General features: G+C 45.8%; 1 protein-coding gene across 1 annotated transcript; it reads right to left on the reverse strand.

Annotated features, from left to right (window-relative positions):
- Positions 1-777: 777 nt before the first annotated feature.
- On the reverse strand, positions 778-9,794 carry LOC129653661 (pregnancy-associated glycoprotein 2-like). Its single transcript, XM_055583394.1, has 9 exons — positions 9,709-9,794; positions 8,474-8,624; positions 7,523-7,640; positions 7,306-7,424; positions 5,512-5,711; positions 4,617-4,733; positions 2,965-3,109; positions 2,782-2,880; positions 778-1,333 (listed from the first exon to the last, which is right to left on the reverse strand). The coding sequence occupies exons 1-9, from the start codon at positions 9,759-9,761 to the stop codon at positions 1,181-1,183; spliced, it is 1,155 nt and encodes a 384-aa protein (XP_055439369.1). The 5' UTR covers positions 9,762-9,794; the 3' UTR covers positions 778-1,180.
- Between the last annotated feature and the right edge of the window lie 16,221 nt (positions 9,795-26,015).

Below are 26,015 nucleotides of genomic sequence, written 5' to 3' on the forward strand. Positions count from 1 at the left end.
TCAAAGGTATGGTTTTTCCAGTAGTCATGTATGCATGTGAGAGCTGGCCCATAAAGAAGGCTGAGTGCCTAACAACTAACACTTTTAAACTGTGGTGTTGGAGAAGATTCTTGAGAGTCCCTTGGACTGTAAGGAGTTCCAACCAGTCCATTCTAAGGGAAATCAGTCCTGAATATTCGTTGCAAGGACTGATGCTGAAGCTGAAGCTCCAATACTTTGACCACCTGATATGCAGAGCTAACTCAATAGAAAAGACCCTGATGCTGGGAAAGACTAAAGGCAGGAGGAGAAAGGGATGACAGAGAATGAGATGGTTGGATGGCATCACTGACTTGATGGACATAAGTTTGAGCAAACTCCGGGAGTAGGTGGTGGACAGGGAAGCCTGGCGTGCTGCAGTTCATAGGATCACACAGAGTGAGACATGACTTCGTGACTGAACAACAGTAGTCACAGATCTTTGGATCTGCTCTGGTTCCTGCATCCTGGATCCCCAGTGTCCTTCCAATAAATCTCCCCTTTCTTGAAGTCCAGCTGGAGTCAGGCTGCCCTCACTTGTGGTTCAGACTTGATTTTAGGCCCTGTCTGGGTATGATGCACTGCCACCCCCTAATCCAAAGAGAGGCCCCCATTCATATCAGCACCATTGAGATGAAATCTTTATTCTTTCTTTTTTTTAATAACTTTCTTTATTTACTTAGTTTATTTTTGACTGTGCTGGGTACTTGCTGTTCAGGCTTCTGTTTTCTCTAATTGTGGCTAGAAAGAGCTACCCTCTAGCTGCAGTGTGTGGACTTCTCACTGTGGTGGCTTCTCTTGTTGCAGGGCAGGCATTAGAGCAACTTCGGGCCTCAGTAGCTGTGGCATGTGGGTGCAGTGATTGTGGCTCCCAGACTCAGGCTCCCAGAACAGACTCCATGGTTGTGGCACAGGGGCGTAGTTGCTCCACAGCATGTGGGAAATTCTCACATCAGGGATTGAACCCCTGTCTTCCACATTGGCAAGTGGATTCCTTACCACTGAGTCATCAAGGAAATCCCAAACTCCTTCATTCTTTCCTGAGACGAGGGCTTTGCAGAGCACCAAGCACAATTCACCAGCATCCCTGGGCCAGAGTGCCCTACGTGTGAGTGAGTGTGTGTTTGGTGTGAGCCTGACTGATTCCTGTAGCAGCCTGGATTTACACTGCAGGAGCCAGGCCAATCCTGTACTTTTCCAGATCATAAACTGAGAAGTACAGCCTCAGGAAGACGTTACCCAGGACCCAGGTCTCTGCCTCATTCTTATGCTGTTTGCCATTCTGAAAGGTGCTGTAGCAGAGGCCCTGAGAACTCTGGGGGAGAGGGAAATACACACCAGTCAGTCTGAGCCCCTACCTGCCTCCCCCAGTCAAGATCGAGAGCTGGAAGCTTCTCGGATTCGTATCCCTCCTTTGATAAGAATCAAGTGGGTTTCTTAGCAGCTGCAGGAGTCGGGGTTCACCCAAGAACAAGAAAGGCCAAGACCTATGGAGTGAGGGAGGGGAGAATTGGGCGTCTTGGATTATCAAATGCAAACTAATATAGGGAGGGTGGATAATCGGGTCCTGCTGTATAGCACAGGGAACTATATTCAATATCCCATGATAAACTATAATGGAAAAAATATGAAAAATACATATATGTATATGTGTAACCGCCACTTTGCTGTACAGCAGAATTTAACACATTGTAAATGAACAATACTTCAATGAATTTTTAAAAAAGAACAATAATGGCCCAAAGTTCCCTCACATTCTGCTGTTCCTTTCCTTCTGACCTCTGCTCACTCTTTTCTCTGCAGAGAATGCCTTTTCTTCTCCCTGATCCTCCCAACCCTTGTCTTTAAGACTTCACTCAGGCCCTCTAAGAAGTCTTCTTGGACACACCCTCACCCTCCCTGGCCACTCCAGGCTGGGTTGGGTGACTTACCATGATGCTCCCCGAGTCTGTAGCCCTCATCACCCCTAATCTGTCCCCGGTGCCCCTTTGCACAGGCCCCAGGGGTGCCATTTGCATGGAATCCGGTATAGATTTGCCTTAACCCAAGCAGGCTTCCTCGTTCCTCCATGAGGCTGAGGGAGTTCCTCCATGAGCTTCTAAAGAAGCTTTCTTCCTCAAAGCCTTCTTTGAGCCCATCAGCCTGCTCTGAACTCCCACAGGGAGATGACATGAAGCCTCCACTCTGTGCTGGGGCTGAGCAGTCACTATGTAGCCTTTACTCACCTTAATAATCCACCTCCCCACAGAGGGGTCAGTACCCCAACTCACCAAGGGGGTGCTGGGGCTTAGCAAGGGGAAGTTGCACCTGAGGACTAGGATTACCATGTAATATGTCATCCCAACCTGGACACTTTCAAGATGGGGAGGGAACTCTTAACCCCTATGGTGGCACAGCACACTGGGACTGTCCCCAGCCATCCTTCTTGTCACTTGGTATATTTTAGGGATTGCTAGAGCTGACTCTCCATGTTCATGCGTCTGAGGTCTCTGGTTGAACTGAACCTGAGGACCTTAGTGTTTCCTTCTCCTTATGACTCCCACCAGGGCAGCACGGAGTGGTGTCTCCACATTTATTTCAGGAGGATGGATGTCCCAGACTGCCCTTCACTCTCAAGTGGTTGGTTTCGTGGGAGGCACAGGGGCACAGCAGCATCTGCAAAGGTTTGACTTGGCCTGCAGAGGGCATCCTCTTCCCACCAGCAGCCCAAGGGTTCCTGCAAGTCCCAGATTTGAGAACTAGCCCTCAGGATTGGCCCCTCACCTTATGAATGTAGGCTTGAGCAGGCACTGGGTAGTCGATGCCCTTGATGGTGAAGATGAGAGGAGGCAGGGTGCTGGTGATGTTACATGGAACTGTGTACTGTTAGAAAAAGAGGGAGAGAGGTCAGCTCAGCTGATCCTGGTTTGGGGAGCCTGGGAGCGACCCTGTGGCATGACCCTTCACCTGCAGACTTCCAAAGGGCCTGTTGCGGATAAGCCTCCGGATTTCGGTGATGTGTCTACTTGGGCCAAGCAGGAATGTAGTCCCAGTATCCATAATAGCCTGGCAGCCACGTTTACAAGCAATTACCTTCCCGTTCATGGAGATGCTGAAAGAAAGTGGGACAAAGCGGACACCATGGTCACTCTGAAGTCTCCCCCACAACTGCCCCTCCCTGACCATCTCCTGAACAGCCCTTCAGCTCTTGCCCTTCACTGTTTTCCTTTGCTCTGGTCATGTCCCCTACTTTGACTTCCTTTCAGTTCTTGAATGCACCAGTCTCTTTCAGGCCTCAGGGCCTTGGCACCTGTTGGTTGCCCTTCCTAGAAGACTCTCAACCCTTTTGTCTAGCTAATTTCTCTGCATCTTCCAGGTTCCTGATTGTCACTTTGTCAGGAAAGTCTTCACCCTAGACTAGATCAGGCTCCTGTCTTGCTCAGTCTCTGTAGACTCTTCCTCGTGTCTATCATGTACCAAAGTGGTAATTCAATATGTGTGTGACTCATTTCATGTGCGTCTGCCTCATAGATGTGAGGGCAAGTTGTATCCTCAGTGCCTCCCCCAAGTGCCCAGCACACAAGGGATGCAAGTGTACATTTGTTGAGTGAATGAATGAAGAACACTCAGAGACTTATATCTGGTGTCTGACCAGTCAACAATGGGTCAAGCCACACGGTGAAGATGGAGGTTCCCTGGGGCCCCAGATTCTTAGAGTGGTGGTGGGGGAGACACAAGCTGCTTTGGGAGAGGTTGTCTCCCAGCACCAGCCCCTCATCCGGCTCAGACACTGAGGGTCCCAGCCAGGGGATGCTCAAGCTAACCCAGAGGGCTCCAAAGGACAGGAAAGCTTTTGTCTGAGGGTATCACACAGAATTCCACCAATTACTGCCCCTTGTTCTCAGGCCACTCCTGGATCCCAGCTCCCTGATTCTCTCTGAAACAAGCCCTGCCCCACTGTGTGCCCCAGAAAGTAGGTAGGTAGCTACAGATAGAGGGAGTGTCTCTTTGTAAGAGATGCTCTTAGGTCTCAAGACTGCAGCCAACCTCTCTCCACTGCTAGGTAGCTTCTCTCTATGGAGACGAGTTTTCCTTGTTTGTCCAGGACTTTCCCTATTTTTAAACTAGCAGTTCTGTGCTCTAAGAACCTTCTCAATCCCGGGCAGCCCTGGACAGTTGGTCATCTGAACACAACCCTGTTCGGGCTGGTGAAATTCTCCCTGATCCTATTTTCACCACACAGTCAGGTCCTCTAACCATGCTGCCCGCCTCACAGCGTGGTGGGTACAGCCTTTCCCAAGCTGCACAGGCCTCTCTGGACCCTTTCAGAACCCTGGCCAGAGGGCCAGTCAGGAGGCCTAGGGTGATTATGGTCCCTTGGGTGGTGTAAGTCTTTTTGTGTGTGTGCCTGTGTGTCTCTGTGCTTGTGTCTGGCCACGTGTGTGTATATCTGCGTGCCTGTGCATGTTTATATGTGTGCCTGTGAGGGTGTTTCTATGTGTGTCTTTGTGGGTGGACATGTCTGTGTGTGAGACTGTGTTAAATCTGTGTGTGTCTACACATGTCAGTGCACACGTGTGGGAGCACTGCTGGACTGGCCCTCGGAGGGTGAGGCTTACCGGCCCATGGTTATCTGCCAGTAGTGGGTTCGGGACACTGGTACCCAGTTGAGCTTTCCTGTATGGTAGGAGTGGTCCACCCCACCAAACATCAGCACACTGCCATTCTCCCTCCTGCTGTTGAGATAAGTGAGAGAGGGGCTCTTTGGAGGAGAGTAACGCCAGCACTGTCTGAGGGCTGTGCTTCTCCACCATCAGAGACACTACCGTGGTCCCCATTTTACATATGTGGAGATTGAGGAATGGAGGGGTTGAGTACCTGACCCAGGTCTGTCACCATCTAATCAGTGCCACAGAAGTTTGAAGCCTGGCCTGGCTTTGACCACCCAACCTTCTGAAGAGGGCCTGGTCCCCTCCCACAACCTGAATGCTCAGAGATCCCGTCAGAGGACTCCATGCTAGAGGAGTCTGGCATCCCCCTTGCCTTGCCTTTCATTTTTCAAAACTTCCAGGCCCAAAGGCACTAAGGGCATGGGTTCAGGGTCACCCAGGGTTGGCATCACTGGCCTATGACATGCACCGACCATGAGGCCCCACACTCAGCAAGCCCCAAGCTCTATTACCCTCTCTTGAAATTCCTAACACTTGTTGAACAAGGGGTCATGTATTTCCATTTTCAATTGGCTCCAGCAAACTGTGTAGCTGGTCCCGGGCTCCTGGTGCAATGTTAGTGAGAAAGGAAATATTCCCACCATTCCTCTCCTTCTTTCCATATCAAATCCACAGCAAATCCATATGCCCGTCCTCCAACCTGTACCCTGACACCTTCCATTGCTCTCCCCCTTCCCCCTACCCCCTAAACCAAGCCACTGCCCTCAAGTGGTCTATAATTTTTCATGCAAGTAAAAGCATGTTTCAGCTGATTTGGAGAGGGTGTTTGTCATCTCAGACTTACCTGCTCAAGTAGAAGGCGAAGAGAGGGTAAGGAATAAGTCCAAGGTTCTTCAGGTTGTCAAAGAGTGGGGTGGTTCCTTGGATGGCGAGGCTGGGGAAGCCCAGGCCCAGGATGCCATCAAAAGGTGCATTTTGAAAAAAATTTTTGGATAGCTTCTGGCTCATGGCAAAGGTCTGGTTGAAGTGGAGAAGGTTCCCAATCTGTGGGAGCAGAGAGTAACTTTGATGCTTAGTCGTGTCTGACTCTTTGTGACCCTAAAGACTATATGGTCCATGGAATTCTCCAGGCCAGAATCCTGGAGTGGGTAGCCTTTCCCTTCTCTAGGGGATCTCCCAACCCAGGGATCAAACCCAGGTCTCCCACATTGTAGGCAGATTCTTTACCAGCTGAGTCACAAGGGAAGCCCGGGAGAGGAGAGTGTTCCACATAAAGGACCTGAGGCCTGGCTGTGCCCTGCATTGGCCTCAAACAGTTAGACCAAGCTGGGAGAGGGATCCGGGTTCCATTTGTGTGGGCTGTGGATTTTAACAACACCTGCTTCTCCCACAAACACCATCTGAGCGAATCAGATTGGCCTTATGCATTCTGTACAGGTGGGGCAACCGAGATTCAGGCCAGGACTGAATGGTTCCCCCTTGTGGACAAAATGAGTAGAAAGCCGGGTAGTCTTTTCTTCAATATTACTATGATCTGAGGACAGAAACAGACTGAATTCATTGCAGTGCATTGTGGATTCTGCATCTGCCCAGAAGACAGAAGTCCATTATACAATGTCACTGGCAGGGTTCTTCTGAAAATTCTGCCTGGAAAACTAACTTTTGGGGATATACATGCACACGTGTGTGGCGGGATCAGGGAGTGTGGAATACTCAGACATTTTGGGGAAGGCACACCATAGTTTTTATTAGACTCTCAAAGACCCTCGAGAGTGAGAACCCATTTATCAGGCCCCTCCCACATCTGTGACCTCCTGCTTTCTCTGTCTGGATACCTGAAGCCCTGGGCTGCCCCCAGGGTCCCAAGCAGTTTTATCCTCTCCCCAAATACCCCACACCTGCCTGAGTTCTGACTAGCCAGCCCAGCTCACCTGCTTAGCACATGTGTGACCTTGGCAAGGCCTTTGTTCTCTGCACCTGAGTTCCTTCATCTATATCATGAGTTAATCATAGTACCTGCTGTGTAGGGTTGTTTTAGGATTAAACAAGTTTCTTATTGTTCAGTGGCTAAGTCGTGTCTGACTCTTTGTGACCCCAGGAACCACAGGACACAAGGCTTCCATGTCCTTCACTACTGCCCAGAGTTTGCTCAAACTCATGTCCATTGACTCAAAGATGCCATCCAACCTTTTATTCTCTGTCACCCCCTTCTCTTGCCCTCAATCTTTCCCAGCATCAGGGTCTTTTCCAATAAGTTGGCTCTTTGCAGCAGGTGACCAGAGTATGGGACCTTCATTAACACTTTCACTTTAAACAAGTTATTACCATGAAAATGCCTAGCACAGTCTGAGAATATAAAAGTGGGTGTTTTTCCCCCATCTCTCAGCGCACACCATAATGAACCTTCGGCTCTTCACAGGCAAAGAAGCTGCAAATCCACACCCCAAGGCCCTCTCTGCATTAGCCACAAAGAGTTTGTGTGTCAGCAGGGGCGTTGTCTCCCCAAGGACAGAGTCCTTCCAGGCAGATCTACAGCCATTAGGGGACTTTCGGAAGGATAGAACCTCCAGCTTGTCCTGCATCTGTTTTGTAAGCAGCAGTTGTTCCCAGGTCGAGCAGCTTCTGGTTTCCACATTACCTGAATGAGGTCTTGGCCAAGGACTCCTTTTATCCTCCCAGAGGCATAGATGATGTCAACGGACTTGTCCAGGAGCCTGAAGGTGGTGGACTTGTGAGGGTTGAAGAGATTGTGTGTCACTGCAGACACAAGAGATGATTGTGCTTCAGGTGCCAAAGACAGAGACCAGGGTGGGAGGGCAAGCACAGGATGTGGGGGATGGGGAAGGGGTACTCACAGCAGCTCGGACTGTGGCAGTGGATGGAGGGCACCCACAGGTCAGAGGAGCCGGTGTCAAATATGACCCTGAACTCCTGAGGGGGCGTTCCAATGGCGATGGTGCCAATGTAGACTAACTACAGGGGCCGGGAAGGGATGGTTAGTGCTGACCTGGATGCCTGTCCACGCCCTTCCCACCCCTAATTCCTCAAGTACTGCCTCCTGCTAGATTTCCCAGGTCTCCTGAAATCACTTTCCAAGCACCCAGCCTCACAGCCTCTACTCGGACTGGTATCTTCATTTGAGAAGCTCTCCAGTCTCCCCTCTATGTCCAGCGTGAGCCCCTCCTTCTCCTAGGCACCCCAGTCCACTGACTCTAATCTCAGACCCTGTCTGATCAACAGCACTCAGGTGGCCCTTTATTTAGACATGTATTTACCCTCTCTCCATCTCTCAGGATGGCCTGTGCATTCTTGAAGAAGAGACTAGACCTTTGGCAATAACCACACTATTAGATTTGGGGGAGGGGTGGCCTCACATGCCATAGGGACTCAGTAACTTTTTACCAGTATCACTCTTGGATCTGCTGAGACTGAACTTGCTCTGCCTAGGGATTCATACTTGATTTCGAGCTGTCTTTATCTTTTGATTGCCATGGTTCACCCTTCATCTGTAACTGAGTGGCTCACTTAGTTCAGGAAGAACAATCTCCCTCAATCTAATGATACAGCTTTGGCACAGAAATGAATGTTTATCTGCCCTCTGGTCATTGCTGAGCCCAGTCACCACAGACCAAGAGTCTGTGGATGAGACTACCTTCTCCTCTGGGAATGTGTTCTTGTCCCCCTGTGTTTCTGCCTCCTGCAGGAGCCCCAGCCCCAACAACCCTACTGACATCTCCACATGAACCCCAGTGCAAAGCCAGAGCACCAGGGGGCGCTGTGGAGCACCATCCTCCCAACACACTCACATCCTTGTAGTTCCTCAGGGGATGATAAATTATGTTTTGGTCATTAGTGGCATTCTGGGACAGGCTGTAAGGGTGTTCCTCAGAGAAATTTGTCAGCAAATTTCTTTCCCTTAGCGTTTCTCGTATGGCCTTCATTTGCGTAACAGGGATTCTTTCACCGGCCATGAGGAAAAGAAAACAAAGAAGGGGGCAGCAATCAGCTGTCTGTGTTATAAAGACTGTCATACCTGACATTGGAACGGCACAGTGTATCTTCCAAGCATTTTTATGAGTGTCACCTTATTATCAGGATGCCATGCAATGACCATGGCAAAGACCTAGGTCTGAACATAGGTTCTTTGTGTAATCTTGGGTAAGGCATATGACCACTGAAGTCTCAATTTCCCCGTTGGTAAAAAGGTGGAAGAAAAAAAATCCCCACCAACACCATCCCCTACATAGAATGGCTTGGATATTAAGAGAGATGATGGATATAATGCACCTGATATACAGGAAGCCTCAGAAATGGCAGCCATTATCATTGCTGTGGTCATCCCACTGTATCCTTCTCAAGGAAGCTCAGGGAGGGAGGTGGAAGGGATTCATCATCCTCTTTAAACAGGGGAGGAATTTGAAATGCAGGGAGTTGGAGACTTGGCTGAGGTCACACTGCTTGTTAGAGCTAAAAGAGCACAGAAATAGTACTACTGATCTTTCTTCTGGGCTCAAGCAGAAGAGAGGAGGCCAGGAGATGGGGAATAAATTAAGGAGGTTAAGAGAAGCCAAGAAGAATGTTTTTAAAAAGGAAAAAACCTAAGAGAGTTCTGTATGCACAGAGACATCCAAAGAGACAGATAAAATAGAGAGATACAGAGCTGAAGACACAGACACATTCACACAGAAATGAAGAGAGACCGGAGAGGAGACTAGAACCACATACAGGAGAAACGTTGTTTCTGCAGACCACACCTACCGTTGCACAGGTTGTGCACTGAACAACTTCAAGGAATGCAATTTTACATAGGACATGATGTGGCTGCACCCCAGGAGTTGTGTGATCCTACAGGTTTGCCTGGAGAGTCTAGGGCCTCACAGAGTCTGTGGCAAAGTACTTATCAACAAGTGAGAGTTGACTTTAGACTGTCAGGGAGTGATTACATTCCCTTCTAACCATGACAGGTGGAAGAATAAGAGGACGAGAATAAAAAAAAAAAAAAAGCAAAAGGGACGATGTCACTTATAGTCCCCTCACTTACATGACCATGCACTCTGAGAGAGCTACCAGCCCGAGGAGTCCAAGCCACTTCATACTTCTGTCCTCGATTGAAGTGCTCAGGACAGATTGAGTTCTGAGCATGCGCTGGCGGTGAAGATTACCTAGCTATATATGCTCTAACCTGCTCTAATGTTCTCCTTTAAGCCACCATGAGTCTGATGAGAAATATGAACCTCTAGATAAAATCTTTCCCTCCATTGGTGACTGTGAGGAGTGGACTTGGAAAACTCTCATAATACAGAAAATTCCACTGTAATCTCTTCCTTCGTTCTTGGGTGAAAAACCAAACTGAACTGCACAATCAAAGAGTGGGGAGACTCGTCCCAACTTGCAGGTAAAACACTGCTAATAAAGTGATAAAGGTAAACGTTAAGGGCCATGTTAGACATTTGTGATCTCGTGGGGTCTCCTAGCCACCTCATGAGATGTGCATTGCTGTCCTCAGTTGGAGAGGAGACTGCTCGGAGGAAAAGAGGTCAAATGGCAGAGTCGGACACAACTGAAACGACTTGCACAACACCACCCAGTGCAGTGACATATGAGTGGCTTTAGGTAGTGGGACAGATGGCACAGACCAGAGACACCATTGACACCAAACTGCATCGAAGTTCTAGGCAGTTTCAATATTGGAAGAAATGTGATGCTCTTTGAGTCTGACTCTTTGCGATCCCATGGACTGTAGCCTGCCAGACTCCTCCATCCATGGGATTCTCCAGGCAAGAACAGTGGAGTGGGTTGCCATTATCTACTCCAGAGGACCTTCCCAACCCAGGGATCAAACCCGTGGCTCCTGCATTGGCAGGAGTTCTTTACCACTAGCGCCACTTGGGAAGCTGTGATGCTGTTAGGGAAATGAAAATTGAGACAGTCTTCTTCAGGCTTCAAAAGTAGGAGAGCGGGCGTCTGATCAAGTCCTGACTTTTCCTGGACTCGGCCTGGACTACATGCCTGCTGCAAGCACACCAACTGTTATCAGTGATGTCAACTAGCACCTTAGATAAGAAGAGGGAGTGAGTCTTGGAATTTCCTGAGCCCCTTGAGGCCTGGCTAGCCCCCAGGGTCTGGAAAATCTTGTAATTCACAAGGTGAAAGAAAAAGCACTGTAAAAATTAAAGCCAAACTAGAGCTGCACTTTTACAGGGAAATTGATGGTGATATCAGTTTGCAGCCTGCGATTATAAGCAGAGGGCCCCAAAACTGCAACCTGTAGTCCCACCCATGATGTCCAAGGACACCTAGGACCCTTTCCCAATTGAGATTCCAGATTGCCTTCTTCTGGAACTTTCCAGGGCTCTTCAATTCTGGACAGGTTGTCAGCCCAAGTTGGTGATGTACAAGCTGTTACTTCTCTCTGTTGTTTCTATTTCTTTTCTTTAAGGACTGTTTATTGAAATTAAGTCAAATAATTATTTTTAGAAATTGAAATTCTTTGTAAGGAGTTGTTTATTGTGTTATCAGATTCTTTGAACCTAAAATGAAATAAAACTTTCAGCAAAACATCATTTGCCCCTGTGAGCCAATCCATGAAAAATGCCACTCTTTAATCAACCTTTTATTTCTGAATGGGAAGATTTGCCTTACTTCTTATTAGCTACTGAATGGGACATATCCACTGGATTGTATGAGAACTGGGACTCTAAATTAAAGCTGGCCAAAACTTTAGAAGTTACTGAGCTTTTGTAGGTCATTCCAATTGAGAAAGGACGAGAATAAGCAGTGCTGATCCCATAAGGTTTATGAAGCCAAATTAAGATTCATTGAAGAGAAATCAAAACTGGAGAAAGAATTAAGCAATTTGCAAGAACTGTTGTCTGTGTTACAATGTCAAAATTATATTTTAGCTGGCCAAGTCTCCACTTTTGAATTTGTAGCTGAAATAGCTACAAATCTGCATCTGTTTTGTAAGCAGCAGTTGCTCCCAGGGCCAGCAGCTTCTGGTTTCCACATTACCTGAATGAGGTCTTGGCCAAGGACTCCTTTTATCCTCCTGGAGGCATAGATGAAGTCAACGGGCTTGTCCAGGAGCCTGAAGGTGGTGGACTTGTGAGGGTTGAAGAGATTGTGTGTCACTGCAGACACAAGAGATGATTGTGCTTCAGGTGCCAAAGACAGAGACCAGGGTGGGAGGGCAAGCACAGGATGTGGGGGATGGGGAGGGGGTACTCACAGCAGCTCGGACTGTGGCAGTGGATGGAGGGCACCCACAGGTCAGAGGAGCCAGTATCAAATATGACCCTGAACTCCTGAGGGGGCGTTCCAATGGCGATGATGCCGATGTAAATGAACTACAGGGGCCGGGAAGAGACGCTTAGGGCAGACCTGGATGCCTGTCCACCCCCTTTCCACCCCCAATTCCTCGAGTACTGCCTCCTGCTGGATTTCCCAGGTCTCCTGAAATCACTTTCCAAGCACCCAACCTCACAGCCTCTACTCGGACTGGTGTCTTCATTTGAGAAGCTCTCCAGTCTCCCCTCTATGTCCAGCATGAGCCCCTCCTTCTCCTAGGCACCCCAGGCCACTGACTCTAATCTCAGACCATGTCTGATCAACAGCACTCAGGTGGCCCTTTATTTAGACATGTATTTACCCTCTCTCCATCTCTCAGGATGGCCTGTGCATTCTTGAAGAAGAGACTAGACCTTTGGCAATAACCACACTATTAGATTTGGGAGGGGGGCGCCTCACATGCCATAGGGACTCAGTAACTTTTTACCAGTATCACTCTTGGATCTGCTGAGACTGAACTTGCTCTGCCTGGGGATTCATACTTTATCTTTTGATGAGAGATGGCTCTCCCTTCATCTGTAACTGAGTGGCTCACTTAGTTCAGAAAGAACAATCTCCCTCAAACTAATGACATCTTTGGCATAGAAAACGATGTTTATCTGTGACCTGGTCATTGCGTGGCCCAGTCACCACAGACCAAGAGTTGAGGATGAGAGTCCCTTCTCCTCTGGGAATGGGGTCCCTTTTCCCCAGCTGCAACATCCCACCTGGCACCTCCAAATGAACCCCAGTGCTAAGGCCAGAGCACCAGGAACAGCACTGTGGAACACCATCCTCCCAACACACACATCTTTGCAGATTCTCAGGGGATGAAAAGTTTCACTTGGGTCATGAGCAGAATTCTTGGACAGGCTGTAAGCTTCTTCCTCCGGGAAATTTTTCACCAAGCTTCCCCCCCCCTCCCCCCCGAGGGTTTCTTGCATGGTCTTCATCTTCGTTAGAGGGATTCTTTCCACAAGCATGGGGAAAAGGAAGCAATGACAGGGCATTAATCAGCCATATGTGTTATAGTAGGACTGCCATAGCTGGCATTGTTATGGCACTGGGTATTTTTTTAAGCATTTTAATGAGGGTCATCTTATTATTAGAATGCTGTGCAAAGACCTAGGTCTGAATACTGGTTCTGTTGTGTAATCTTGGATAAGCCATAGGACCGTTTGGAGTCTCCGTCTTCCTGTCAGTAAAAAGGTGGAATGTAATAATCAGTATCCCTCATATAGAATGTCTTGGGTATTGAGGGAGATGACGGATATAATGCACTTGATATATAGGAAGTCTCAGCAATGACAGCCATTACCATTGCTGTGGTCATCCCACTGTATCTTTCTCAATGAAGCTCTGGGAGGGAGGTAGAAGGGGATTATCATCCTCTTTAAACAGGGAAGGAATTTGAAATGCAGAGAGTTGGAGACTTGGCTGAGGGCACACTGCTTGTTAGAGCTAAAAGAGCAGAGAAATAGTACTACTGATCTTTCTTCTGGGCTCAAGCAGAAGAGAGGGTGAGAGAGGGTGCCAGGAGACAGGGACTAAACTGGGGAAATTAAGAGGCTAGAGAAGCAAGAGAGAGTCCAAATTGAAAAAGAAAAAAAAAGAAACTGGGACACTTTTGCATGCACCGAGATAGCCAAAGAGATGGAGAGGTAAAAGAGAGAGATACAGTGATGAAGTCACAGACCCATACACACAGAAGCAGAAAGAGAGCTGAGAGAAGATCTAGAAGCAAACGCAGGAGAAATGCAACAGGACCACACCAACAGTTGCACAAGTTGTGCACTGAACAAGTCCAAGGAGTGCCATTTTCACTTAGGTCATGACGTGATTGGCACCCCTAGAGATGTGCAACCCTGCAAGCCTGTTCCAAAACTTTGGGCCCCAAGGTGCCCATGGCAAGGTACTTATCAATAAGTGAAAGTTGAAGTTTAAGGCTGCCAGGGAACGATTACCTTCTCTTCTAACCCTCACAGATGGAAGAAGAGAGGACAACAAGAAAAATCCCAGAAAGACAGATGATGCCACTTACAGTCCCTGTACTTACATGACTACGCACTCTGAGAGGGCCACCAGGCCGAAGAGCCCAAGCCACGTCATGCTTTTTTCCTGGGTTCAAGTACTCACGGAACAGAGGGTTCTGAGCTTGCCGTGGTGACAAGAGCTCCCAGATATATATGCTCTTATCTGCCCCAATTGTCCCCTTGAGGCCACTGATCTGGTAAGATCTGATAACAAATACATACTTCTTGATTAAATGTTTACCTCCATCAGTGTCTTTGGGGAGTGGATTTAGAAAATTGTCAGAATACAGAATTTTACACAGATTGTAGTCTCTTCCATGCTGCTGCTAAGTCGCTCCAGTTGTGTCTGACTCTGTGTGACCCCATAGACAGCAGCCCACCAGGCTCCTCTGTCCCTGGGATTCTTCAGGCAACAACACTGGAGTGGGTTGCCATTTCCTTCTCCAATGCATGAAAGTGAAAAGTTAAAGTGAAGTCGTTCAGTCATGTCCGACTCTTCACGACCCCATGGACTGCAGCCTACCAGGCTCCTCCATCCATGGGATTTTCCAGGCAAGAGTACTGGAATGGGTTGCCATTGCCTTCTCCGATCTCTTCCTTGGGGCTTGGCCAAAAAAACAAACTGAAGTGCACAGACTATCTAAGGGTGGGGAGACTCTTTCCAACTTGGAGAAAAAAACACTGCTATTAACATGATAAAAGTAAATGCTGGGGCCCATGCTAGACATTCATTACCTCATGAGGTCACGAGATGTGCCTGGCCTTCCAAGCAACCTCACGAGATGTGCATGGCTCTCCTAGTTGGGGAGGAGATTGCTAGAAGAAAAAGAGTTCAAATGGCAAAGTGAAGACTTTAGGGGCAGCCCAGTGACATATGTGTGACTTCAGGTATTGGGACAGATAGCATAGATCAGGGGCACCTTTCGTGCCAGTCTGTGTCAAAGGTCTAGACTAGAGCAGTATTACAGTTACAGTTTCAGTATTGGAAGAAATGTGATGCAGGCATACACAAGACACTTTATATCAGCCAGTTCAGTTCAGTTCAGTCGCTCAGTCGTGTCCAACTCTTTGCAACCCCATGAATTGCAGCACGCCAGGCTTTCCTGTCCATCACCAACTCCCGGAGTTCACTCAGACTCACATCCATTGAGTCAGTGATGCCATCCAGCCATCTCATCCTCTGTCGTCCCCTTCTCCTCCTGCCCCCAATCCCTCCCAGCATCAGAGTCTTTTCCAATGAGTCAACTCTTCACATGAGGTGGCCAAAGTACTGGAGTTTCAGCTTTAGCATCATTCCTTCCAAAGAAATCCCAGGACTGATCTCCTTCAGAATGGACTGGTTAGATCTCCTTGGACTCCAAGGGACTCTCAAGAGTCTTCTCCAACACCACAGTTCAAAAGCATCAACTCTTCGGCGATCAGCCTTCTTCACAGTCCAACTCTCACATCCATACATGACCACTGGAAAAACCATAGCCTTGACAGACGGACATTTGTTGGCAAAGTAATGTCTCTGCTTTTGAATATGCTATCTAGGTTGGTCATAACTTTCCTTCCAAGGAGTAAGCGTCTTTTAATTTCATGGCTGCAGTCACCATATTCTGTGATTTTGAAGCCCAGAAAAATAAAGTCTGACACTGTTTCCACTGTTTCCCCATCTATTTCCCATGAAGTGATGGGACCAGATGCCATGATCTTCGTTTTCTGAACATTGAGCTTTAAGCCAACTTTTTCACTCTCCTCTTTCACTTTCATCAAGAGGCTTTTGAGTTCCTCTTCACTTTCTGCCATAAGGGTGGTGTCATCTGCATATCTGAGGTTATTGATATTTCTCCCAGCAATCTTGATTCCAGCTTGTGTTTCTTCCACTCCAGCGTTTCTCATGATGTACTCTGCATATAAGTTAAATAAGCAGGGTGACAATATACAGCCTTGACATACTCTTTTTCCTATTTGGAACCAGTCTGTTGTTTCATGTCCAGTTCTAACTGTTGCTTCCTAACCTGCATATAGGTTTCTCAAGAGGCAGGTCAGGTGGTCTGGTATTCCAATCTCTTTCAGAATTTTCCACAGTTTATTGTGATCCACACAGTCGAAGGCTTTGGCATAGTCAATAAAGCAGAAATAGATGCTTTTCTGGAACTCTCTTGCTTTTTCGATGATCCAGCGAATGTTGGCAATTTGATCTCTGGTTCCTCTGCCTTTTCTAAAACCAGCTTGAGCATCAGGAAGTTCAAGGTTCACTTATTGCTGAAGCCTGGCTTGGAGTATTTTAAGCATTACTTTACTAGCGTGTGAGATGAGTGCAATTGTGCGGTAGTTTGAGCATTCTTTGGCATTGCCTTTCTTTGGGATTGGAATGAAAACTGACCTTTTCCAGTCCTGTGGCCACTGCTGAGTTTTCCAGGTTTGCTGGCATATTGAGTGCAGCACTTTCACAGCATTGTCTTTCAGGATTTGAAATAGCTCAACTGGAATTCCATCACCTCCACTAGCTTTGTTCGTAGTGATGCTTTCTAAGGCCCACTTGACTTCACATTCCAGGATGTCTGGCTCTAGGTGAGTGATCACACCATCGTGATTATCTTGGTCATGAAGATCTTTTTTGTATAGCTCTTCTGTGTATTCTTGCCACCTCTTCTTAATATCTTCTGCTTCTGTTAGGTCCATACCATCTCTGTTCTTTATCGAGCCCATCTTTGCATGAAATGTTCCCTTGGTGTCTCTGATTTTCTTGAAGAGATCTCTAGTGTTTGCCATTCTGTTGTTTTCCTCTATTTCTTTGCATTGATCACTGAGGAAGGCTTTCTTATCTCTTCTTGCTATTCTTTGGAACTCTGCATTCAGATGCTTATATCTTTCCTTTTCTCCTTTGCTTTTCACTTCTCTTCTTTTCCCAGCTATTTGTACGGCCTCCCCAGACAGCCATTTTTCTTTTTTGCATTTCTTTTCCATGGGGATGGTCTTGATCCCTGTCTCCTGTACAATGTCACGAACCTCATTCCATAGTTCATCAGGCACTCTATCTACCAGATCTAGGCCCTTAAATCTATTTCTCACTTCCACTGTATAATCATAAGGGATTTGATTTAGGTCATACCTGAATGGTCTAGTGGTTTTCCCTACTTTCTTCAATTTAAGTCTGAATTTGGTAATAAGGAGTTCATGATCTGAGCCACAGTCAGCTCCTGGTCTTGTTTTTGCTAACTGTATAGAGCTTCTCCATCTTTGGCTGCAAAGAATATAATCAATCTTATTTTGGTGTTGACCATCTGGTGATGTCCATGCGCAGAGTCTTCTCTTGTGTTGTTGGAAGAGAGTGTTTGCTATGACCAGTGCATTTTCTTGGCAAAACTCTATTAGTCTTTGCCCTGCTTCATTCCGTATTCCAAGGCCAAATTTGCCTGTTACTCCAGGTGTTTCTTGACTTCCTACTTTTGCATTCCAGTCCCCTATAATGAAAAGGACATCTTTTTTGGGTGTTAGTTCTAAAAGGTCTTGTAGGTCTTCATAGAACCGTTCAACTTCAGCTTCTTCAGCGTTACTGGTTGGGGCATAGACTTGGATTACTGTGATACTGAATGGTTTGCCTTGGAAACGAACAGAGATCATTCTGTCATTTTTGAGATTGCATCCAAGTACTGCGTTTCAGACTCTCTTGTTGACCATGATGGCTACTCCATTTCTTCTGAGGGATTCTTGCCCGCAGTAGTAGATATAATGGTCATCTGAGTTAAATTCACCCATTCCAGTCCATCTTAGTTCACCGATTCCTAGAATGTCGACGTTCACTCTTGCCATCTCCTGTTTGACCACTTCGAATTTGCCTTGATTCATGGACCTGACATTCCAGGTTCCTATGCAATATTGCTCTTTACAGCATCAGACCTTGCTTCTATCACCAGTCACATCCACAGCTGGGTATTGTTTTTGCTTTGGCTCCATCTCTTCATTCTTTCTGGATCCCTTCATTCTTTCTGGAGTTATTTCTCCACTGATCTCCAGTAGCATATTGGGCACCTATCAACCTGGGGAGTTACTGTTTCTGTGTTCTATCTTTTTGCCTTTTCGTACTGTTCATGGGGTTCTCAAGGCAAGAATACTGAAGTGGTTTGCCATTCCCTTCTCCAGTGGACCACATTCTGTAAGACCTCTCCAATGACCCATCTGTCTTGAGTGGCCCCACATGGCATGGCTTAGTTTCATTGAGTTAGACAAGGCTGCGATCCATGTGATCAGATTGGCTAGTTGTCTGTGATTGTAGTTTCAGTCTGTCTGCCCTCTGATCCCCTTTCTCAGTGCCTACCATCTTACTTGGGCTTCACTTACCTTGGACGTGGGGTCTTTCTTCACAACTGCTCCAGCAGAGCACAGCTGCCACCCCTTACCTTGGACATGGGGTAGCTCCACTCGGCCACTGCCCCTGAAGTCAAGTAAGATACAGGTGGTCCTTATCTTCAGGGAGTTAGCAGTGGAGGGCAGTTCTCACAAACTCCTGGTCCCGGAGGCAAGAGAAATGAATGGAAGGGCTGGGCAGATATCCTGGGCCTGGGCGGCACATGCCCTACCACTGGGGGCAGCCTCTCAGCTCCAAGCAAAGGCTGCCATGCTGGAAAGTGGGCTGATTGCCCCAGTTTTCAGGAGAAATCAGAATCTCAATGTTTACGTAAAATCTGTGATTTTAAATGTTAGCTACTAATTTTCTTTTTTCAAAAAACATAGTGAAAGCTAAACCTTCATCAACTGTGTGCTTGATCCAGCCTGCAGAATGTGTGGGGTTTTATGTCTAGCCTAGAGTGGGAGTCATTTCCCTGGTGGTTCAGTGGTGAAGAATCCACCTGCCAATGCAGGAGACATGGGTTCAATCCCTGGGTCAGGAAGAGCCCCTGGAGGAAGAAACAGCAACCCACTCCAGTAATCTTGCCTGGGAATTCCCATGGAGAGAGGAGCCTGGCAGCTACAGTCCATGGGGTCTCAAAGAGTCAGACATGACTTAGAACTAAACAACAATAACAACAAAGAGGTGGGTGTAGAGACGAGACAGAGAGGGGATTCAATTCATCCTGATCGACTGAATAAGAGGCTCAATGCATATTAACCATGTTAATTTTTCTTCCATTTGTAAAAAAAAAAAATGTACAAGGGTCATATAAACCAACAAGTTTATTAATGTCCATTTGCTGAGCAGCTGATGTAATTCTCCAATAGTGGGTTCATGCCTTGAAACACTTTGTCTGCCAAACCAAATATACAATGAACTAATTTTGAAGCATCTTATCTATCAAAGAAGACAAATAAGACCAATCAGAACTCCAGCTCAGGCTGAGATGAACAGGGCTACCTGTTAAACTGTTATTCCAGCCAAAATAAAGACCTGGAGTTTTATGGTTCCTTCCAGGACTCCCTGGTCCTGGGAGTTCCTGCCCGGTATCTATCGAGGCTTGTCCCTTTCATAAAACAACAGAAGGGTGTTAGTCACCAGGTCAGTGATAGTTGGGATGATTTGTCTTAACCCTCATTTTTTACAAATTGTTAAAATTCAGTTTTCATGATTCAATCGCTACAGAAGGAGTTTGACAGCACCTAGCAAATGACACACACAAATACCATTTACCTCAGCAATTCTGCTACTAGGAAATTATCCCAAAGATTCACTGGCAAGAATACAAAAATCAGGATGCACAAGCCACTCACTGCAAAATTGTTTGTAAAAGCAAAAGATCAGAAACATACCTGAAGTGACCATCCACTGGGGAGTGTGGATTAAGGCACACGGCATCCCAACACCTGGTTATAATGTGGATGGAGAGAGGTGTGGAATGGGTGAGATCTTCAGGGTACACTGCTTAGTTTTTAAAACAGAGGGACCAGAAAACTACCTATAGTTTGTTGCTTTTACATACACATGCATGTCTATTTTCAGTAAGAAAGAGTGGAAAACTAAACCAAAACCAACAAAAATCGTAATTTATGGAGGCAGGACAGAGACAGAAGTGAGATTTTTTTCTTGTTTTATAGTTTGACTTTGCAACCATATAGTATCAAAAATAGATAAATATATCTATCAAAATTGAGAATAAACTAAAACAAATGAACCTAATTGTATCACGCTGGTGACACAGTTGCACAGAACAAAACATTATTTAAGTGGATTTTAAATGCAGGATTTTGACTCTGTGTTCAGAGTAGAGTATGTTCTAAGGGCCAAGAGAGAAACAAAGAAAAGCGCCCTCCCTCCAAAACAAATCCAAAAATCCAAAGAAATGTGAGACTGTATCCAATACCTTATGGCTGGTGATAGTTCTACTGTTATTTTGAAAGTATCATGTTTAAAGCAAATAAGTATTTTGGTTAATTTACAGGTTAAAGCAAATAAGTAATTAATGTTAATGTTGTTCTGAAGCAAGACTTTCCATGGATAGAGAAAAGATGTTTAAGTATAAAACAAAAAAGTGTAAGTGAAAAGCCTACAGTCTTTAAACTTGGAAAAATAAGTTTGTACCCATTAATTCTTTTCCTTTTTCTTTACAGAATATCTGTACTTCTTCAGGCTGACCACTAAAAAGCCTCAAAGCAATGGCAATGTGCTAACAGTGACTATCCTGAGGCATAGCTTGTGGCCTCTAATTACCGTTTCTCACTAGAATATGTAGAAATCTTTGAAGAAATGGTTGACTTCAGGGCTGGACCAAGAAATGCACAAGATAAGCCTGGAAATCCTGAAGGACCAGAAAGTTGAGGACCTTCAAAGACCAGAAGAGGCCAGACAAAGTTTACGAATCCATATGAAAAGATCAAAGGTGGGACAATTTTAGCATCACATCAAATATATAAAAATCCAGTAGTTCCAAATGGTAATAGACAACATCTAATTTGTCACTGTGACAGATCACAGTGGTACCAACTCATTATTTTGACCATTGAGAAAGGGAAATAACCATCAATATTTATGCTATTTTTGTTGCTGTGAAGCATATTTCATGTAATTACACATAGTCGAAGGAATACTCTTTTTAATTGAAGAATTCTAGGAATTAAATTCAGAAGGAGTGGTAGAAACAGCAAATCATTGTTTTGCAATATCCTCATGAAACAACAGATCTAGGCAAAGGTCATCAATGGACAATAAACCATAGGATGAAAAGTCAAGGGGAAGTTTATAAATGGATGTATGAGTTTGACAACATCAGGACCCACAGCATCTCAGTTCAGTTCAGTTGCTCAGTCGTGTCCAACTCTCTGCGACCCCATGAACTGCAGCACGCCAAGCCTCCCTGTCCATCACCAACTCCCAGAGTTCAGCCAAACTCCTGTCCATCGAGTCGGTGATGCCATCCAGCCATCTCATCCTCTGTCGTCCCCTTCTCCTCCTGCCCCCAATCCCTTCCAGCATCAGTCTTTTCCAATGAGTCAACTCTTTGCATGAGGTGGCCAAAGTACTGGAGTTTCAGCTTTAGCATCATTCCTTCCAAAGAACACCCAGGGTTGATCTCCTTTAGAATGGACTGGTTGGATCTCCTTGCAGTCCAAGGGACTCTCAAGAGTCTTCTCCAACACCACAGTTCAAAAGCATCAATTTTTCGGCGCTCAGCCTTCTTCACAGTCCAACTCTCACATCCATACATGACTACTGGAAAAACCATAGCCTTAACTAGATGGACCTTTGTTGGCAAAGTAATGTCTCTACTTTTGAATATGCTATCTAGGTTGGTCATAACTTTCCTTCCAAGGAGTAAGTGTCTTTTAATTTCATGGCTGCAATCACCATCTGCAGTGATTTTGGAGCCCCAAAAAATAAAGTCTGACACTGTTTCCACTATTTCCCCATCTGTTTCCCATAAGCATCTATTGAAGTGGATCAACTAGAAATTATGAGCCTCTTGAAGCGGTACCACAAGAAATATACAGAGCTATGTATGAAATATTCCAATAAAAAATTTTCAACTCATGACTAGATCTAAATACCAGTTTGGGAGGAAATACACAGATACAGGAACAGAGAGGCAATCCTCTAAACCAGCAGTCCCTAACCTTTTTGGCAACAGGGTCTGGTTTCCTGGAAGACAATTTTTCCAAGGACTGGTTGGGGCTGGGGCAGGGGGGCACAGGGTGGCAGCAGGAGGAGGAGGAGATGTGGGGATGGTTTCAGGATGATTCAAGGGCATTACATTTATTGTGCATTTTATTTCTATTATTATTACATTGTGATATATAATGAAATAATTATACAACTCACCATAATGCAAAGTCAGTGGGAGCCCTGAGCTTGTTTTCCTGGAACAAGACTGTCCTATCTAGGGGTGATGAGAGAGGGACAGGAAGCAGCTGTAAATACAGATGAAGCCTCACTCACTGGCCTGTTGCTCACCTCCTGCTGTGCGGCCTGGTTCCTAACAGATCAAGGGCTGAAGGACCAGTACTGGTCTACAGCCAGGGGGTTGTGGGCCCCTGCTCTAAACCCAATACTTGGGACATTCTATAAGGCAAATAACCTCACCTCCTCAAATATTTTAAACAAATAAATGACATAAAAGGAGGGGAGACTCTTACTTAAAGTCTCTAAAGACAACAACCAAATGCAACACATGTACATTCTCTAGATTCTGATTTGAATCAACAAACCGTGAAAAGGCATTTTTTTTTTTTAGAGTATTGGACATGCACAGGATACTAGATGTTACTGTTGTTTGGAACAAAATAGCATTGTGGTTATTTATACTTTGTGAAATGGTAATCTCTTCCTCAAAATACTTCAGCAAAAATGTGTGCATGTGTACTGAGTAGCTCAGGTATGTCTGACTCTTTGCCAACCCATGGACTGTAGCCTGCCAGGCTCCTCTGTCCATGGGATTTTTCAGGCAAGAATACAGAAGTGGGTTGACATTTCCTCCTCCCGGGGATCTTCAGACTCAGGGATCAAAGGCACATCTCCTGTGTCTCCTGCATTTCGGGCAGATTCTCTATGTGCCAAGCCATCAGGAAAGGTCACTGGAGACCAAGGGAATTTAGTGACAAACTAGGGACCGGAACTCGGGTGGTTGGAGCCATGAGTCAGCCTCTGGAGATCTGTGTGAGTGCTGTGCAGAGCTGTCCACCTGTGGAATGAATGGGCTACACTGTGGGCCTCCAGGCCTGAGCAAGGCGAGTAGAGGCTGTCTGACCTCCAGCTGCTCTAGGGGCTGCCTTGGGATTGCTGTCTGGAAGAGAGCTGTTTTTTCCTGCTTACATCCTTCTGGCCTGAGTGGCTGGGGAATTTTGTTTGTCCTTCTGGAGCCTTATCACAGCCAATGTCAAGGGAAATATGAAAGGCTGCAGTGTGACACCAAAGGGTACCCAAGCTAGACACCAAGCCTCGAATGCCTTGGCTGAGCACTTTATTAATAATTACACCAGTTCATGCATCATGCTGTTAAAAAAACGTTTAAGTGTGTGTGTGTGTGTGTGTGTGAGCTTCAGGGGGGACTTAAATGCTAGGGTGAAATGCTTTCCACTGGGGTGAAGTGCACCTTCACTCCAGCTGGTAGTTCATCCTGGTTCATCAGGAATGATTTCTTCAAAACAGAAGTAGTCTTCAAAAACAAATTTATGGCAACCAAAGAGGAAAGGTGGAAGGGGTGAGAGTTTGGTACTAATATATATAAAGTAATACATATAATATTTATATAATATATTTTAATATGTTTATATATTATTATATGTATTATATATTTATATATAATATTTATGTATAAAGTAATATATATATAAAGTATGAAATCTAAAAAGAGCTACTCTATAGCACAGGAAAGTCTAGTCTACTCAATATTCTGTAGTAACTTATATGGGAAAAGAATCTTAAAAAGAATGGATATATATAAATAACTGAATCACTTTGCTGTGTACCTGAAACTAACATAATATTGTAACTCACATATACCCCAATATAAAATAAAAATTAAATTTAAAAAAGATAAGGTTTCTTCTAAGGACTAGAAGGGGCTCTTTTCCCTCATGGGATTCCTGATGTGATGCTGGAGCCAGCAGAGCAAATGTAGAACAACTCAACATTATCTGAAGTTGCCTTTTCCCCGGCTTTGGTGTTCTTTGGCTTCTAGTGGGCACCTTTGACTTTGGAGAATCTCATACAAGAGCCCATAGACACTGGGTGGTCATTAGTTGAAGGCTGAGAGATAGGACCTGGTGGGAGTGTGAAAGCCCAGCTCCCAAGCCTTGGACTGGGGTATGTTAGAGACACAACTTATGTTCCAGAGCTGCCTGTGACAGCAGGCTACACCTCCCCTCTCCAAGGCTTCCATGATATCAAACAAGACTCGGTTTCACCCATTTGCCTGTCCTTCTTCCCCTGTGCCCTCACTGATTTCTCAGGAAGAATTCTGAAATAAATCACTTGGACAGGTAACCTGGCATCATGGGCTACTCTGGGGCAAATGACCTAAGATGATCCCCTTCTTTAGGCAACCCCCCTGAAAGCCCAAGTGATATAGGTTCCCCTTCCAAGTCTTCCTACAGCATCTTGAAGCTGTCTGGGCTATGTGGCTTTGTCCTTGCTTGAGTTTCTGAAGCCCATGCTAGATCACAGATTCCAGAATGCAGGGATCTTATCTTACTCACTTGGAAGTCCATGTGAGAAGATCTTGTCTCTATCCATCAGACTCTAATTGTCAAAGCAAAGTTAACACGGAGATTTGTTAATAGATTATGAGTGTTAGGTTACAGGCTCAACTGCTGTAATCAAAGCCTAAATAACATTGCCTTTAATAGAATACACTTTCATTTCTCTTTCATGCAATAATAGTTCAAGTCACTCCACAGTGATGGGGACCCAATTTTTTCTTACTGCTTTGCTATCTTCCACATGTGATACTCACCTCTGGTCTAACATGGCTTCTCCAGGTCCTGTTATTACATCTGCATTCCAGCTCAAGCTGGAATCAAGATTGCTGGGAGAAATATCAATAACCTCAGATATGCAGATGACACCACCCTTATGGCAGAAAGTGAAGAGGAACTAAAAAGCCTCTTGAGGAGAGTGAAAAAGTTGGCTTAAAGCTCAACATTCAGAAAACGAAGATCATGGCATCTGGTCCCATCACTTCATGGCAAATAGATGGGGAAACAGTGTTAGACTTTATTTTGGGGGGCGCCAAAATCACTGCAGATGGTGACTGCAGCATGAAATTAAAAGACGTTTACTCCTTGGAAGGAAAGTTATGACCAACCTAGACAGCATATTGAAAAGCAGAAACATTACTTTGCCAACAAAGGTCCATCTAGTCAAGGCTATGGTTTTTCCAGTGGTCATGTATGGATGCGAGAGTTGGACTGTGAAGAAAGCTGAGCGCCGAAAAATTGATGCTTTTGAACTGTGGTGTTGTAGAAGACTCTTGAGAGTCCCTTGGACTGCAAGGAGATCCAACCAGTCCATCATTCCTTCCAAGGATCCTGGGAAGTTCCTGGGTGTTCCTTGGAAGGAATGATGCTAAAGCTGAAACTCCAGTACTTCGGCCACCTCATGCAAAGAGTTGACTCATTGGAAAAGACTCTGATGCTGGGAGAGATTGGGGGCAGGAGGAGAAGGGGACGACAGAGGATGAGATGGCTGGATGGCATCACCGACTCGATGGACATGAGTTTGAGTGAACTTCAGGAGATGGTGATGGACAAGGAGGCCCGGCGTGCTGCAATTCATGGGGTCACAAAGAGTCGGACACGACTGAGTGACTGAATTGAACTGAACTGATTCCAGCTAGAAGGACAGAAGGGGAAGCAGGATATCCACCTTTCATTAAAGGCCACAACCAAAAGTTATAAACTCACTTCCACTTATTTGTCGTTGGCTACGATGAAGTCACAGAGGCTAGGAAATGAACTTTTTAGCTGGGTGGCCCTAGACTAGGGGTTTAGTTACCAAATGAAGAAGGAGACAATTAGGAGTGCCTGTTATACGCTCTTGTTTAAGTGAAGAGAAACTAAGTTACACTATGAAGAC

Source organism: Bubalus kerabau, chromosome 5 (genome assembly GCF_029407905.1).
Source record: "Bubalus kerabau isolate K-KA32 ecotype Philippines breed swamp buffalo chromosome 5, PCC_UOA_SB_1v2, whole genome shotgun sequence".
NCBI classification, from domain to species: domain Eukaryota; kingdom Metazoa; phylum Chordata; class Mammalia; order Artiodactyla; family Bovidae; genus Bubalus; species Bubalus kerabau.

What these genes read in the sequence shown, in the direction of transcription:
- LOC129653661 (XM_055583394.1), bottom strand. Translation starts at nt 9,761, where the DNA reads ATGAAGTGGCTTGGACTCCTCGGGCTGGTAGCTCTCTCAGAGTGCATG. An exon ending in CCCTGAGGAACTACAAGGAT is followed by an intron (nt 7,641 to 8,473) that starts GTGAGTGTGTTG and finishes CGGCCCCTGTAG; the next exon opens with TTAGTCTACATTGGCACCAT. An exon ending in TTCGCCTTCTACTTGAGCAG is followed by an intron (nt 4,734 to 5,511) that starts GTAAGTCTGAGA and finishes TTATCTCAACAG; the next exon opens with CAGGAGGGAGAATGGCAGTG.